The sequence below is a fragment of the Crotalus tigris genome, unplaced genomic scaffold, assembly GCF_016545835.1.
Source record: "Crotalus tigris isolate CLP2741 ecotype Arizona unplaced genomic scaffold, ASM1654583v1 scf7180000019173.45859301935:6455823, whole genome shotgun sequence".
NCBI lineage: Eukaryota > Metazoa > Chordata > Lepidosauria > Squamata > Viperidae > Crotalus > Crotalus tigris.
This window is the reverse complement of record NW_024097414.1, coordinates 3,207,511-3,224,037: the sequence shown is the minus strand read 5'-3', so window position 1 is coordinate 3,224,037 and position 16,527 is coordinate 3,207,511. Positions and strand designations below refer to the sequence as shown.

The window sequence follows — 16,527 nt, the reverse complement described above, 5'->3', positions numbered from 1 at the left end:
GCTCTTTGAGCCTGACATTCACCAGGACGACTTCCCTGGTGCCATTGCTCTATCTGGAACGTTGCCCCTGGAAAGAGCAAAGTCTACTTCTGTCCTCATTTATATTTCTCCGGAGAGCCGGCCAAAGTTCGTAGATTATTACAGCCTGGAGGTTTTGCACTCACTTTGAGGAGAGGCAGTTTTTTCTTTGCCGTGGGACTTTCCTTTGTGGGGTTTTTCCTCTTTCTTCCCTTCTTTGCTTTTGCCTTTCTGAAAAAAAGAAAAGGTAAAAAAAAAATGGGATAAATCGGGGAAGGATGGAAGGAAGGAAGGAAGGAAGGAAGGAAGGAAGGAAGGAAGGAAGGAAGGAAGGAAGGAAGGAAGGAAGGAAGGAAGGAAAATTAGTGGAGGGAGAGAGGAAAGAAGTTAGAACAAAGAAGGAAAGGTGAAAAAGGAAGAAAGTAAAGAGATAGGGGAAGAAGGGCAGGGGAGAGGGAGGGAAGGAAGGAAAGGAAGGAAGGAAATTTAGTGGAGGGAGAAAGGAAAGAAGTTAGAACAGAAGGAAGGGTGAAAAAGGAAGAAAGAAAAGAGATGGGGAAGAAGGGAAGGGGAGAGGGGGAAAGGAAGGAAGGAAGGAAGGAAGGAAGGAAGGAAGGAAGGAAGGAAGGAAGGAAGGAAGGAAGGAAAATTAGTGGAGGGAGAGAGGAAAGAAGTTAAAACAAAGAAGGAAGGGTGAAAAAGGAAGAAAGTAAAGAGATAGGGGAAGAAGGGAAGGGGAGAGGAGGAAAGGAAGGAAGGAAAGAAGGAAGAGTTAGCAAAATTTGGCAAGGCAGAAATGAAGATGCATCTCAGAGAAAGAAGAAATGATAGAGAAGGAAAGCTGACAGTTTCCCTCAGAATGATGTTGGGATGGGAACTGTCAGAGACCATCACAATCCTCCTCCTCCTCCTCCTCCCCCCCCTCCTCCTCCACTTCCTCCTCCTCCTCCCCCCCCTCTGCAAACCCCACTCCCTTCTAGCACTAATGATATTGCTTATTTGAGTAATGAAATGTGTCTAAGAAAATAACCAAGCTCAGAGATCAAGGACACCACAGTTCAACCTTTACAAACATTCTCTTTTGGTAAATATATTTCTCTCCTTGGATTCTGCTGGGAGTCCAGAATGTGATTATGATATCAGAACACCAAAATGAATAAATTGGGTTGGGCTAGAAGACCTCCCTTCCAATCCTATGATTATTATATGTTCTAAATACATCTGAAAGTAGGTATCAGAAGCAAGCTGACCTCCTAGAGAAGGTCCTTGTTGCCTCTTAGAAGGACAGAAAAGGAGAAGATAGAGAGAGCTTCTGGGAAAGGAAACACCAAGCATTGGAAACCAACTAAGAAGGCCCATGGGGAGAACCCACTATCAACTGACATGACAGCAGCGTTCCAATATTTGAGGAGCTGCCATAAAGAAGAGGGGGTTCACCTATTCTCTAAAGCACCTGAAGGCAGAACAAGAAGGAATGAATGGAAGATTACAAAGAGAGACCCAACTAGAACTAAGGAGACGTTTCCTCACAGTTAGAACAATCAATCAGTAGAACAGGTTGCCTTCAGAAGTTTTGAGTGCTCCATCACTGGAGGCTTTTAAGAAGAGACTGGACAGCCATTTGTGTGGAGTGGTATAGGGCAGGGGTAAGCAACCTTGGCTCTTTTATGACTCGTGAACTTCAACTCCCAGAATTCCTGCGCCAGCCATGCTGAGGGGAAAGGGAAAGGTTTCCAAGCTGAGCCATGCTGGCTCAGGAATTCTGGGAGTTGAAGTCCACGAGTCATAAAAGAGCCAAGGTTGCCTACCCCTAGTATAGGATCTCCTGTTTGAGCAGGGGGTTGGACTAGAAGACCTCCAAGGTCCCTTCCAACTCTGTTATTCTGTTATTCTCATCTTGGAGGGTTGTTCACTTCTCTTCGTTTGACTATGCCACCCATCCTGCACCTTGCCAAGGAAATGGGATGCTACCACTATGACTTCCCTTTTTATGGCCTTCAGATTTCTTGGTCTTGCCTACTTCCACGAAATGCACAATCTTGCTTGAGGAATATTTGGGGCCAACTTGGGTGGTGGTGACATCTGTGCCTTCAGTGCTGGCTTCGTCACTGCTGGTGCTTCTAGTATGAACGGACTAGAGGTCGAAAACAGAACACAGGGTGACTAGAAGAAGGAAGCAAAGGCACCTATGTTTTCCTCTCCTGTCCCCAAAATCTGGCCAGGGCCAGGCCAAACAGCACCTCTCAGCAATCATCTTGGAGAAACACACACATTTCATTAACCACCGATACAGTTTGGCATATTGTCAAAGGTTGCATTCCCACAAGGCAGTTGGCAACTGGTTTTCCACAACACACTAAAGCTGGAGTGTCCAACCTTGACAATCTTAAGACTTATGGACTTCCACTCCGAGATTTCCCCACCAGCATGGAATTCTGGGAGTTGAAGTCCACAAGCCTTAAAGTTGCCAAGGTTGGACATTCATGCACTAAACCAGGGGTCTTCAAACTTGGCCCTTTGATGACTTGTGGGCTTCAACTCCCAGAATTCCTCAGTCAGCGTGCCTGGCTGAGGAATTCTGGGAGTTGAAGTCCACAAGTCATCAAAGGGCCAAGTTTGAAGACCCCTGCACTAAACCCAACAGACAGGATCTGCTTGACACACTCAGCCATGAAAAACCTTGTCCAAGGTCACCACTACCTCAACTTAGCCTGCGGCTATTTTGTCTCTTCCTGACTTAGTTCTGTGAGGACATCCTAGAGACCTGAACTGGACTAACCTGAAGAGGAGAAGACAATTCCGGAGGCAAAGAGGCAGTTTCACTCCGTTCTGGCAGCGCATCTGGTCTGTAAGAAGCTGTCACTTCTTGGGCAACCTCTTCCGCTTGCTGCTTCAACATCTCATCCGTGACATAAAGAAGGGCACAGTCTACCAGAGCTTCAAAGAACTCAAGGAAGACAAGCTGAAAGAGAAACCAAAGAAGAGAAGGCCAAGCAAAGCAGTCGGAGAAGTCCTGCTGGAGAAGGACTCAGGGATATTGGCAGGGAATCAAATCTGAGGACCAGAACACAAATGGACTTAAGACGATTGAGGGTCTTCTTAAAATCCAAAGTGCAAAAAGTCCACCTGAGTTACCCAAACCTCGATAACTTTCTCTACCAAGTGACTCTGGTAGAAAAAATAAAACAGACCCTGGAGACTACAGAACAATCAGCCTAACATCAAGACCTAGGAAGATACTGGAAAAGATAAGCCAAAAAACCAGATCTGCGAACATCGATTCTAGAAACAAAGCTATAACTAGAAGCCAGCACGGGTTTGTGAAAAACAGATCATGCCAAACCAACCTTACCCCGTTCTTTACAAAGTGACTAAATTAGTAGACCAGTGAAATGCTGCGGACATAATATATTTAGACTTCAGTTGGACTAGAAGACCGCTGAGGTCCTGTCCAGCTCTATTCTATTCTAAACCTTTCTCTTGAAATTGTCAATCCCAAAATCTTTCTTAAGTTCATACCTCGTGTTCCAGATTGACAGTTTCTGCATCGGAGACCGAAGGATTGTCTTTAGCCAGAATGTCCACAACCTTGGTAGCTGTCAGTTGTTTGGTTATCAGTCTTAAATCCTGAAGATAGAAACCACACAAAAATGGTGGTTAGTTATAACCCTGCTTGTGTTAAGAATCCCATTTTGATGATTGATGTATGTGCCACCAACTTGGTGTCACCTCTTAACCAACAACAAAGATTTCTGAGACAATCTATCTCCGAGCCCTTCTGTTGCACTAGCATATGACCTTTAAGCTAATTTATTTAAGATATTATTTCTTTTTCTTCATGGGATTTGGGTTTTAATACAGTGTGAAGCTGCCCGTGATTACGCAGACATAAGGACTGTAATTCTTTGCCCATCTAACTAACACTAAAATCTAAGTCATGGCTAAAAGCTGACGCCAACTTGTGGCACCTAAATCAATTCTCAAAATGCGATTCTAACTAACAGAATGACAGAGTTGGAAGGGACTCTGGAGGTCTTCTAGTCCAACCCCTTGCTCAAGCAGGAAACCCTATATACCATTTCAGACAAATGCTTGTCCAATCTCTTCTTTAAAACCTTCAGTGTTGGAGCATTCACAACTTCTGGAGGTAAGTCATCCCACTGATTAATTGTTAACAGCCGTGATATTACAAAGGAAGGCAAATATACATGTCCCGGGATAATGTTGCAGGATCCAATCTGGGTCAGTCACTGGATCCCGGTGACCGACCCAGATTAGATCCTGTGGCTTTGATATTCCGTAATGGTTTCCCACCAGATCAGGCAGTTAGTTAAAGATCTATCTGCTGCTGCGGCTTCTGAGAGTTAAGATTACTTTCAACATCCACAGGAAGTGCCTCATCGTCATTGTAGGTTCGTAAGGAGGCAGAGTGCTTGGTCTACAGAACGCCTGGAAAATCTCCCAGCACTTGTCGATGTAACTGAGCGCGTAGACGGCTTGCTGTCGGTCACTGAACAATATACCTATACAGGTGAGAAGAAGGTGAGCTGATTAGTGCAGGGATATATAATAATATAACAACAAAACAACAACAATAACAATAATAATAAACTGTAACTTCCTGCAATAACTCCAGCAATGTTACAAAAAACTACGCTACTCAAAACATCTTACATTTTAAGGAGGTACCTGGTTGACACCTAGGATGCTGGTAGCAACCCTTGTCAACCATCCGCACCAGCCAATTTGAATGTTCAGTTGACTGAGGTTCATGTCTAATGAATAAAAGATAATAATAAATAATTGGAAGGGACCTTGGGGGTCATCTAGTCCAACCCCCTGCTCAGGCAGGAAATCTTACAGCCTATATCATTTCAGATAAATGGCTGCCCAGTCTCTTCTTAAATACTTCCAGTGTTGGAGCATTCACCGCTTCTAGAGGCAGGTTGTTCCACTGGTTAATTGTTCTCACTGTCGGGAAATTTCTTCTTAGTTCTAGGTTGCTTCTCTCTTTGGTTAGTTTCCACCCGTTGCTTCTTGTTCTGCCTTCAGGCACTTTGGAGAATAGCTTGATTCCCTCTTCTTTATGGCAGCCCCTGAGATATTGGAAGACTGCTATCATGTCCCCCCTCGTCCTTCTCTTCGTTAAACTAGACATACCCAATTCCAGCAGCCGTTCCTTATATGTTTTAGCCTCCAGTCCCGATCATCTTTGTTGCTCTTCTCTGCACTCTTTCTAGAGTCTCAACGTCTTTTTTACATCGTGGTGACCAAAACTGGATGCCATATTCCAAGTGTGGCCCTACCAAGGCATTCTAAAGTGGTATTAACACTTCCCATGATCTTGATTCTATCCCTCTGTTAATGCAGCCTAGCAAGTTGGATAATGTAAGAGAGGAAACTGGAGGAGGTGAGACAACCAACCAGCTATGCAAAACGTGACCCTACCTTTGATACAGCAGGCGTTGGGACAAATATTCTTGACCATCAGCTTGGAGAAGCACTTGAACAGGCGAGGAGTTGTGTCACTACGGTTGGAGGAAACCACCATTATACATTTGCTATTGGGAAAGTCGGCAAAAACAGTTTCAAAAATTCAAGGGGAAAAAAAAATCCAGTTGGTTCTACATCTGAGATGGTATCTACTTACTCAAAATCCTTGTGGTAAATGTGGAAGGACAAGTAAATGAGGTAGGTCAAAAACATCCTAAGGAGCAAAGTCTCATATGGAGAATGAATCTCTTCCAGTAATGTTTTATCTGAAAAACACAAATACCGTCATGCATAGACACAGAGGAAGGTATCTGTCTGTCTTTTTCTATCCATCATCTATCTATGCATATTATCTTTCTACCCCATCTCCATCTACTATCTATCTATCTATCTATCTATCTATCTATCTATCTATCTATCTATCTATCGTCAACTATCATCTATTTATCCACCCTCTCTCTATCATTTGTCAACTATCATCTATTTATCCACCCTCTCTCGCTCTCTGTTTATCTATCTATCTATCTATCTATCTATCTATCTATCTATCATTTGTCATCTATCATCTATTTATCCATCCTCTCTGTCTGTCTGTCTGTCTATCTATCTTTCATCTATCATGTATCTATCCGTCCTCTCTATTATCTGTCATCTATCCAACTTCTCTCTCTCTATCATCTGTTTATCTATCCATCCATCTATCCACCCATCCATTATGGGGGAGGGGGAGAAGTAGAAGTGAATGGAGAAGGGGTAGAAAGAAAACAAAAGGAAAAAAAGGAGAGAAGAGGAACACAGGAAAAGGGAATAAGAAAAGGAGGAACAGAAGGAGATGAAAAAACATGGAAAAGAGGTAGAAGAAAAATATAGAGGAAAGAGAAAGAAAATTAGAAAAGGAAAAAAATAGAAGAAACGGATAACAAGAAGAGCAGAAATAAAAAATAAGCAAAATGAAAGTAGAGTAAAATTCAAATCTAATTTTGAACCAAATTAGGGGGGGGCACTGTTCCTGGAGGCACTGCAATACCAGGTCAATGCATGGAGTGGATGGAGCAAGCTCCTGGTCCATCTCCTGATTCCAAAAATCCATTTAATACATAGTCCTCAGATAGAGAACATATCAGATATTAAACTGATAAGAACAGATACTACACTTGATCTTAGCCAAAAGGCCGAGAAGCGATACCCAGTGATGGGAGGGAGGCCAAAGGCTTCCCTTCTTTGGAAATTCCGGGTTTGTGAGACAGCATCTGAGTTGTGTACGGGCTAAGTGCAAAAGTCAGGTCAGGCTGGTTCCTGCTCTCAGGAGTAACCTCTGAAAACGCATCGTTTCCAGGTCCCACCAAAATGAACTCCGTCCAGTTATGACAATCTGCAGAATTTATAAGACTTTCCTTGATTATGTCAAATTTGGGACTTTCTGCTTTCCCCATTGGTTTTAGATTTGCATTACTCCACCCCCGACATCCTCATGATTGGTTAAGTTTGCTTTCGAGGCGTTGCTGCTTTTTAAAGTTTTCGGAAACTCTTTAGCTTAGATTATGTATTATATTATCTTCTACTTCAAAACAACAACAGCAACACTTTTTGCAAATCATGGTCCCTCTTGCAGAGATTTGGATGTGAATTTTTTTTTAAAAGGAGGAGGGGGGGAAATCAGTGTATATTCATCTCTCCCCCCCCCCCGATTCCAGTTCATTGCTTCCTGTTTCTAGTTCTCTAAACCTTTTGTCATTTGAACCCTTTTTTTTCTTTCATTCCTTCTTGCAAAAAAAAAAAAAGCCATTTAAAATATTTGAAAAAATTTCCAAAAGGAAGAAGCATGTAAAGCGGGGGGGGGGGAAAATCCCATCAATTGAAAAAGAACAGCGTGAAAATTTCCATTTGAATGCTTGAAAGGACTGATTGAATTATCTAGTAAAATGCAAAAAGTGCGAGTAACTTACCCAGCTGCTGGGCGTGTTAAAAATAGTGGTGGGGGGGGGTGGTGGAAGACAATAAGAAAGAATAGAGGAAGGAGTTGCCGCAATCTATCAAAGGAAGCAAAATAAACCTTCCATTGAGAGAACTAGTTTGCTGTAGTGGTTGAGAAGCAGGCTAAACACTGGGAGACGGTGAGTTCCAGTCCTGCCTTAGGTAGGAAAACCAGGTGTATCTATCTTTCTTTCTCAGCCCCAGGAAGAAGACAAGGGCAAACCACTTCTGAAATCTTGCCCAAAAAACTGCAGGGATCTGTTACTGGGATCAGTTTGTTGCAGAGGTTAAGGCGCCAGGCTAGCAACCAGGCGGCGGTGAATTCTAGTCCTGTCTTAGGCACAAAGCCGACTAGGTGATCTAAGTTAGGCCAGTCACATGCTCAGGTTTGAGAAGAATCAGACAACGGCAAATCATTTCTAAAATCTTGCAAAGAAAACTGTGGGGATTTATCCAGGCAGTCACCAGGAATCAACAATGACCTTAAATCATACACACAGACACAGACACAGACACACAAATACACTTTCCATTGATCCTCCACCTCCAGGGAATCACTGGAGTTGTTAAGTTAGTAACATGATTGTTAAGTGAACCTGACTTTGCTTATCGGAATTCGCAAAAGGGGATCACGTGACCTCTGGAGATGGCAACGGTCATCAATTTGTTGCCAAGCGTCTGAATTTTGATCACGTGACCGTGTGAAAAACGGCCATCGCTCACTTTTTGTCAGCGCCATTGTAAATGCAAACAGTCACCAAATGAACTGTGCCTAAGTTCAGGACTACCTGTAAAGATGCTTAAATTTGGGGAATGTTAACACCCTTCTAAAATAATGGAACGTTCCCTTGCAATGGCTCCAGCTCAAAAACCACAAATGGCTTACCAACTAACTAGAGTTTGGGATCAACCAGGGGCTGTGGTAGAGAGAGCCATCTCAAAGTAAAAAAAAAAAGAAATGGCCTGTAAATAAGAAATAAATACACACCGTTCAGAATCCGGTCCATGGAGGCGAGCGTCTGGTTGCAATAATGAAATCTGCAGTCCTTCAAGAACCTCCAGAACTGAAGCTTGGTCATCAGGAAGGTGTTGTCTAGGGAGTGGTCATAGCCCAGGCTGCTGTAAAAGGTGTAGATTCTCCTCAGCTCAGAGATATATCTCAGCACAGCGTATTCGGTCTAGGAGAAGCAAAGCATGAGTTTCAAGAATAAGAGAGGAGGATTGAGATGGCCACTACTGATGTTTATGTCATGGTTCTGACTTGACAAACCCAACTGAGCAAGCACCTTCAAGACATTCCAATCTCTTAATGTAAAACTTTATTGAGTACACCAAGCTGGCACGTTGTGAAAGCAAAATCAGCTCAGGCCAGACCCCACCCAAACCCCTATAGTAAAAGCATAGAACTCTTCCTCCTCCTTCTGGGTCAGGTCACGTTGCCCAATCAAGCAAGAAAATATTGGAAAAGCATCTTCAAGTCTATCCAGGCGCTAGTAGAAATTTGGTCTGGCCTCTTGATCTTCGGAGCTCATATTCCAATCCCTTTCCTCTTCCTCCCCCTCCTCCCAGATTCATTGGCAAGTTGAGAAGCAATAATTTTCACACCAGCAAGACTGTGCTTCGAAACTTGACATTTTAAGCTAGTAAGGTACTGGAGATGTGGGGAGTCCTTGGTGCTTTCTGAGCTTGGTGGTTTTCTTGCAGATGTTTCACTACCAAACTAGGTAACATTATCGGTGCTAGCTAACTAGTTGAGTAATGAAACATCTGCAAGAAAACCGCCAAGCTCAGAGAGCACCAAGGACCTCACCGTTCAGCCCTGAGCTAGAAATATTCTCTTTTATTGGTACTGGAGTTGTCTGATGTTTCTGCTGGTATCCCTTTCAAGCACAAAAGAAGACAATTCTGCACAACATCAGCCTCTCGTGTTGCTCTGTGAAGCTTCTGGATTTTGTAAATCGTGGACATCACTCCCAAACAGCCCAAGAATTTGACTCTTCTTTTGTTCATGGCAACGGCATTTTCCCTCGTGGCTGAAGATCACCATCCCTCTTAGCCTTTTTCTCTTCTCTTAGTGTCTGCTTTATTTATCTCTTCTAGGCCACAGAGTTGTGTAGACCAGCTTCCCATACCTGTTTCATTTCATCCTCCCTGTCTTTTTCCGGAAATATAGCCAACAAGGTTGATAGATCTATTTCAATGTTTGGTCCTGACGAACAGGAACTCCTTGAATGATCAACAACTTTGACACTATCTAGGCAGTAAAAAAAGAGAAAATGTCAAAGGCATCTGGTCTCTACTGCAAACTTCTTTAAAAGTAAGACCCTATTCGTGAAAACTCAGGGCATCCACACAAACACAAATAAATCCCTCTTTTTTTAAAAAAAAAAAATCAGACTTGTGTTCTTTCAAATGCATTCTTTTCTTCAGTATGTTGAAACTTACTCTTTATATTTTATGAGCTGAGGGGGGGTTTCAAGAGAGTGGAGGAAAACTTGTCAAAACAAAACTCAGATAAATATTGCATCCATTAAAATTGGTCGATCTCAGACATACTAAGCAGGGTATGACCTGATTAATATTGGGATGGGAGGCCTATGGCCCTGAAGTCCACCAGAGGTCTTCAGGGTTAAGGGAGCATCTTAGACAAAGTTCATCCAGTCTAATCTTTTCTTCCCTCTTCTTCGAAGCAGCTCACCTATGCCAGAAAAACCCTTCAAAGGAAGGTTGCTCAGCTCTTCCATATTGGTCATGTCAACTTGCAAGGACGGACACTCCGCTATGTGATCGTAGTTAAATTCGCCTTCGTACACCCTGCCGTTCTTGAAAACTAGCTTGCCCTGAGGGAAAAATAATTGCTCGTAGCTGTTCTGCTTTTAAAACCGATCTTTTCAGCTGCTCTGGACGTTCTCACTCTTTCCCAGGATCTCTCCAGGCTTACCTTGCCATGCTTTTTGTTCAGCACCCATTCTCCATCGTACATGGCGCCACTGGCAAAGAAGAATTTTCCGTGTCCGTGCCGGTCGCCGTTGACGAAGTCTCCAACGTACTCATTCCTCAGGGGATACTGTGACCCAGCTATCCTCTTCAGATACCAGGTATGGGTGCCCTGCCCATGCTAGGGAAATAAACCAACCGAACGTTCTCTAGAGCAGTGTTTCTCAATCTTAATGGCTTGAAGGTGTGTGGGCTTCAACTCCCAGAATTCATGCTGGCTGGGGAATCCTGGGAGATGAAGTCCACACATCTTAAAGGTGCTGAGGTTGAGAAATACTGCTTGTCCTATGGGCCAGGGGTCTCCAATTTTGGCAACTTTAAGACACTTGGACTTTGACTCCCAGAATTCCTCAGCCAGCATGAATTCTGGGAGTTGAAGTCTACAAGTTGTAAAGTTGCCAAGGTCGGAGACTCCTTATCCGTAGGTTCTACAGAGGGAGACATATGGACTTTTAATACATCTAACTAGGCCATTGTTTAGACATCCAAATGAATTCTGTATCCAAACTTTGAGAAACAAGGTCTAGAGAGACCCTCAGGTCCGTACAAGACTAAGCCATCTATGGTGATGATATTATCCATTCAGTCGTGTCCTACTCTTGCCGATTTTATGGGCCCAGTTTCTCCACATATTCCAATCTTGCACTACTTTTTTGAGTTGTTCTGTGCTCTGGCTGGTGTCAGTTTGATGGTCTTCAGCCACCATGTTCTTTGACGGCCTGGTTTCCTTTGACTGCTAACTCTTCCCAACATAATTGCTTTCTCCAGTGCATTCCCCCACCTGACGTGGCCATAACTCTGTATAGTTGGAGGAATTGGGAAAAGAAGAACTGTTCTATTTGGCCTCACCTGCACGCCATTAACCCAGTTCCCAGTGTATTCCTGGTTAGATGTTAGCCACCTCATTCGTCCTTCTCCATGGCGCAGGTCTCTCTCCCACTGCCCTTCGTAGATATTTCCAGATTTGTAACTGTTTGAAGAGTCAGAGAAGAACATCAACACCAGTAAACAGAGGAGGATTATTTTAAGACAGATCAGGCCTTCCCAACCAGGAACCTTCCAGATGGTGGTTCAGTAGGAGCAATTTTCTTCAGGAACACCATTGAATTTGAAGCCTTGTCATCCCTTCCCTTCCCAGCATGGCTGGCTCAGGAATTCTGGGAGTTGAAGTCCACGAGTCATAAAAGAGCCAAGGTTGCCTACCCCTGGTACAGAGTTTCTTGCTTGAAGACTAGACTAGAAGATCTCCGAGGTCCATTCCAGCTCTGTTATTCTGGTATTGTTATTCTGTTATTCCGTTATTCTGTTATGTAGCCCCTCCAAAAGTGTCCATCACTTTTTAACTTCCCCACAGAGAAGGAATTATTGTCTTACCATCTTATTCCCCATCCACTTTTTACATTGTTCACAAAGTCTCCTTCGTACCAAGAAGAACCTGGTTCATTGTAGTAAATGGTACCCTGAAAATCAACGGCACAAACACTTTTAAGAGTTTAAGAAAAAACTCTTAACCATCTTCCATCAGGTTTTACACAAGCAGAAGACATGTTACGTTACTAAAAACATTTCGGATTATCCATCGGTCTGCCAATAAGCCAACTCCGAGATTTACCTCTTTGTGGCTGTTCGAAGGAAAGGTCAGGAAGAGGATTTTAAGTTGATGCTGGATGTGACAGCCATGATTTCTACAAAGGAGAGCTTTCTGCCCAGAATCCAGTCGTGGCAACTACAGATAACTTCACACTTATAACCACAACTGAGCTCAAAATTTCTGTTGCTAGGCGAGACACTTGTTAAAGTGAGCGTTGCCCCATTTTACAACCTTTCTTGCACAGTTGTTAAGTGAATCATTGCAGTTGTTAAGTTAGTGACACAGTCGTTAAGTAAATCTGGCTTTCCTCATTGACTTTGTTTGTCAGAAGGTCGCAAAAGGGGATCACATAACTCCTAGGACACGGCGACTGCCATAAATACAAGCCAGTTGCCAAGGGTCTTGGGTTTTGATCACGTGACCATGGGGAGGCTGCAACAGTCATAAGGGTGAAAAACGGTCATAAGTCACTTTTTTCAGCGCTTTTGTAATGGTCACTAAATGAACTATTGTAAATTGAGGACTCCCTGCGTGCTTCCAGTGCCTACGTTTTCACTACCTTTCCATGTCTCTTGCCTTCCACCCAGTGGCCGATGTACGAAACGGGATAGGTGCCACATTTGTACATGCCAAAGCCGTGTCTGATCCCGTTCTTCACTTCGCCTTCGTACAGGCTGCCGTCCGGCCACTTGTAAGTGCCACGATCCATTTGCACGTTCTTGACGAAGTTTCCCTGCAAGAGAGGAAGATCTAGGACAGTGGTGGTGAACCTATGACACGGGTGCCAGAGGTGGCACTCAGAGCCCTCTCTGTGGGCACTCACGCCGTTGCCCCAGTCCTAGGTCTTCAGTTGGGTTTTATAAAACCTTTTCGCTTTAGGCCTCCGCCACCGTGGGCAAAAAAAAAAAAAAAAGGTTCAATCAGTCAATTTCAACTTCTCGCCGGAAAAAAAAAAGATCTTGCAAAGTTGGAATTGATTGAACTTTTTAGTCCCACCCAGTCTGCCGTTACCACTGCAGCCACACCCAGCCAATGGGCCACACCCACCCAGCACTCGACGATGCATAAGTGGGTTTTGGGTTGCAGTTTGGGCACTCGGTCTCTAAAAGGTTTGCCATCACTGATCTAGGAGAAAGAAAATAAGGCTCACTCTCTTCCTTTCCCCTGGAAAGGTAGCAAAATTCGACAATGTTGAGCAGGAGTCTCCAAACGTGGCAACTTTTAAGACTTTTCAACTCCCAGAATTCTCCAGCCAGCCAGTCATTTCATACAAAGGGTTGTCCAATCTCTTCTTTAAAAAAACTCCAGTCATGGAGCACCCACAATTTCTGGAAGCAAGTCATTCCATGGATTAATTGTTCTAACTTTGAGAGGTTCTTGGTGCTCTCTGAGCTTGTTTTCTTCCAGACGTTTCATTACCCTAACTAAATAACAACATCAGTGCTAGTAAAGAGTCCTTACTAGCACTGAGGATGTTACCTAGTTAGGGTAATGAAACATCTGCAAGAAAACAAGCAAGCTCAGAGAGCACCAGGGACCCCTTATTTCAACCCTGAGCTTCAAATATTCTCCTTCATTGTTCTAATGTTCTCTTTAGTTCTAGGCTGCTTCTCTCGATTAATTTCCATCCGTTGCTTCTTGTCCTGCCTTCAGCTGCTTTGGAGAACCTCAATCCTAAATCTGGCGTACGTGCTTGCAAGTGTCCATCTTTCCTTTGTTCTGATTTGCAAGCAGTTGCAAATGTGGCTGACAGTGGAGCTACTTACCTCGTACTGCACTCCATCGGTCCATGTGTAAGTCCCTCGCCCGTGCATGAGTCCTTCCGAAAACATTCCCTACAAAATGGCAAAAAGCCAATGAGTGGGTGCCACGATTCCTCAAATCACAGAAGAGTAAGGAGAGTCAGATCTCCACATCTCTGTCAAAAGAGTAAGTCGGCCCTGGTTTTCTCACCAGGGTTTAGTTCAGGCCCCCCTTTCAGCCCACGCACAGGAAATAAAAGAAGCTAGTCTTTTAATCCACCCTACTCCTCATAGTAATAATGAAACGGCCTATCACACCAAAGGAAATTTTATATCCTTCAGATTTAACACAGATGTTGTCACCTTGTAGATGTTGCCTCCTTGAAAATAGGCCGTTCCTTCCCCTTCATATAATCCACGGATCTTTTCTCCCTCGTAACTATGGAGGACATAAATTCAAGATGAAAACTCGCCTGGATTAATACATCATACTGTGAATGCAGCCATTTGGGGCATGGTCAAGTCAACTTGTCCTGGCCACGCCCACCCCCTCAGACTTATTTTTGGGGTAGGGCTTATATTAGGCCCACCCCAACAAAAATCAGGCTAGGGCTTATTTTCGGGGAAACACAGTAGACCAAACTGGCTCTTATGCTTCGTGAATGCAGCCGTTGTGATGCGTTCTCCCTGCATTATGCTGTAGCAGAGTGAGCTAAACAAGCCACGATGGGTTATTTGGCAAAAGACTTGTTTGTTTGTCGGTTGGTTGAATTACTAAATTTGTATGCCGCCCATCTCCCTCTCTGTCCAAAACTGGAAGAAGAAGCAGAGCTTTCTGCCACCTGACCTTTTCCCCAGATATCTGAGGATCCCCACACCAGAATTTCAACCAGCTGGTGAGGCCTTTTGGACACTGAGGATCCAACACATCTGGAGGGCACAAACCATCGAAAATCAGCAGCAGGGACTCAGCCAGGCTCCAAAATTGGTCAGAAAACTCCTTGGATGCCAATCACCTGTGACTATACCCTACTTTTAGCAAGACTCTGGTTTTACCTTTCAACACTCAGTTGTGTGAGGATGGGTTCTTCATACTCAATGGGTTCAGAGAGAAGAGGAAACTCTGCGTCTTTGTTTTCTTCTTTGGAGGCTATCCGAGTAGCCGAGTGCTCGTCCCCTTGGTCTGCCAGAGGTGGGACATTCTGGTTGGAGATTGCTAACTTGATGGAGGTGTCGTGAGCTGGAGCAGGTGCAGCCTTCTCTCCCTTTTTGCTGTCTTTCTTCTTATCTTTACCCATCGCTCCGTGGTAGGGCAGAAGGAGGCGTCCTTGCAAAGAATGGAGCTCCTATTTTGAACTTCAAGGTGGGAAAAGAAATATTTTGTTAGGAGAGAGAGAAATGATTGAATGAGGTATATATAAGTGGTCCTTGACATATAACCACAATGAGACCAGGATTTCAGTCGCTAAGCAAGGCGGTTATTAAGTGGGTCATGCCCAATTTTATGACCTTTTTGCCATGGTTCTTAAGTAAATCACTACAGTAGTTAAATGACTCACAGGGTCAATAACATTTAAACTTAGCAAGTGTATTACCTATTTTCTTCATTGAGCAATTCGGATGATCCTGAACGTAATAAAAACGTATTTTGACCATAAATCTAGTGGAATAAATAAAAGCTGATCCATAATAAAAAAAATTGTAATTTTTATAGGCGTTCGAAGAATTTACTGCTTTGTAACATAGCTAAACGTACAGTAAAAAGGCCTAATAGGAGATATTAAATGTATTTTATGTTGCTTTGTTACAAAGAGCAGTCTATTTCAGAAAACTGTCCTATAGATTTATTTATTTTTTTCAGAAATTTGCTTTTATTTCGGCCACTTCCCTTTTACTTTTACAAATAGGCTGGCTGAATGCACAGCCTTGCTGCAGAAATCCTTTTCAATACTTGTTCTTCAAACTTCAGTTTAAAGTTTACAACTTTACATAAAAAAAGCTTTCCACCGTACTTTTAGATATTAATGTTAAACTGTGCATTTTTGTGATATTTTTCTTAGTTTTCTTAGCTCTTGAATTTTCCTTTGTAAAGCCAAGTTATGTACATAAACAATTAACATTCTTCACCCTGATGGACCTCTTTCAGATTTGCCCCTTTTTCAAGTGGATCCTTTATCATTCCCCCCACCCCCAAGAAAATATGGTCACAGCAGACGTTTTGTTTTTGTTTTTTTTAAAAATGGACCTCTTTGTAAAAACTGGGAGTTTATCTCATTGTTATTGTTTTTAATAGCCTTTGGATTTTAAGGCCTTTGGAAAAAATGTTTCTATTCTGGAAAGCAACATTTGAAAATCCCAAATGTAAGCACAAAAAGACCACTCAAAACTGTAACCCTTTAAGCAACTTTTAAGGCCTTTAAAGAACAAAACAGAGAGAGCCAGAACTGACCCAGATTTGTGCAGATCGGACTCAGTAATTAAAATAATAACAATTAGCCCCAAATCATTGCAACTGACAACAGGCTCGGACCTTGCTAGCAATCACAGGAATAGGATGGGGATTTGGGGAATTGTAGTCCTTGAGGTGCTGGGCAGCAAATGCAAACTTGAAAGCTATGAAGAAAAACCAAGGGGGAAAAAAAATTAAAATCCACCTCTTTGGAAATCCCTATTTTGCAACCCTTCGCAAAAGCTGCCTGAAGTGTCTCTGCG

At 43.2% G+C, this 16,527-nt stretch overlaps 1 protein-coding gene and 1 non-coding gene across 7 annotated transcripts in view; both read right to left on the bottom strand.

Annotated features, from left to right (window-relative positions):
- Positions 1-16,527, bottom strand: part of LOC120315696 (radial spoke head 10 homolog B2-like) — a 23,646-nt gene extending 7,119 nt beyond the window's left edge. Inside the window, exons 1-17 of one of the 6 annotated variants that reach the window (XM_039360471.1) lie at positions 16,470-16,527; positions 14,872-15,171; positions 14,179-14,254; positions 13,840-13,908; positions 12,633-12,806; positions 11,857-11,942; positions 11,332-11,452; positions 10,427-10,603; positions 10,184-10,325; positions 9,618-9,739; positions 8,474-8,663; positions 5,669-5,777; positions 5,467-5,546; positions 4,393-4,541; positions 3,538-3,645; positions 2,798-2,980; positions 165-249 (exon numbers count right to left, since the gene is read on the bottom strand). In XM_039360471.1, coding sequence (XP_039216405.1) covers positions 165-249; positions 2,798-2,980; positions 3,538-3,645; positions 4,393-4,541; positions 5,467-5,546; positions 5,669-5,777; positions 8,474-8,663; positions 9,618-9,739; positions 10,184-10,325; positions 10,427-10,603; positions 11,332-11,452; positions 11,857-11,942; positions 12,633-12,806; positions 13,840-13,908; positions 14,179-14,254; positions 14,872-15,113 — 2,113 coding nt within the window. In that variant the 5' untranslated portion in view covers positions 15,114-15,171; positions 16,470-16,527. Of the gene's footprint in view, positions 1-164; positions 250-1,802; positions 2,153-2,797; positions 2,981-3,537; positions 3,646-4,392; positions 4,542-5,466; positions 5,547-5,668; positions 5,778-8,473; positions 8,664-9,617; positions 9,740-10,183; positions 10,326-10,426; positions 10,604-11,331; positions 11,453-11,856; positions 11,943-12,632; positions 12,807-13,839; positions 13,909-14,178; positions 14,255-14,871; positions 15,941-16,264; positions 16,310-16,345 lie in introns of those variants that run through there. The other 5 variants (XM_039360470.1, XM_039360469.1, XM_039360472.1 and 2 more) reach the window with 5 other exon arrangements.
- LOC120315875 lies at positions 6,505-6,695 on the bottom strand. The gene has a single exon (XR_005558806.1). It is a non-coding gene; the product is annotated as a U2 spliceosomal RNA (small nuclear RNA).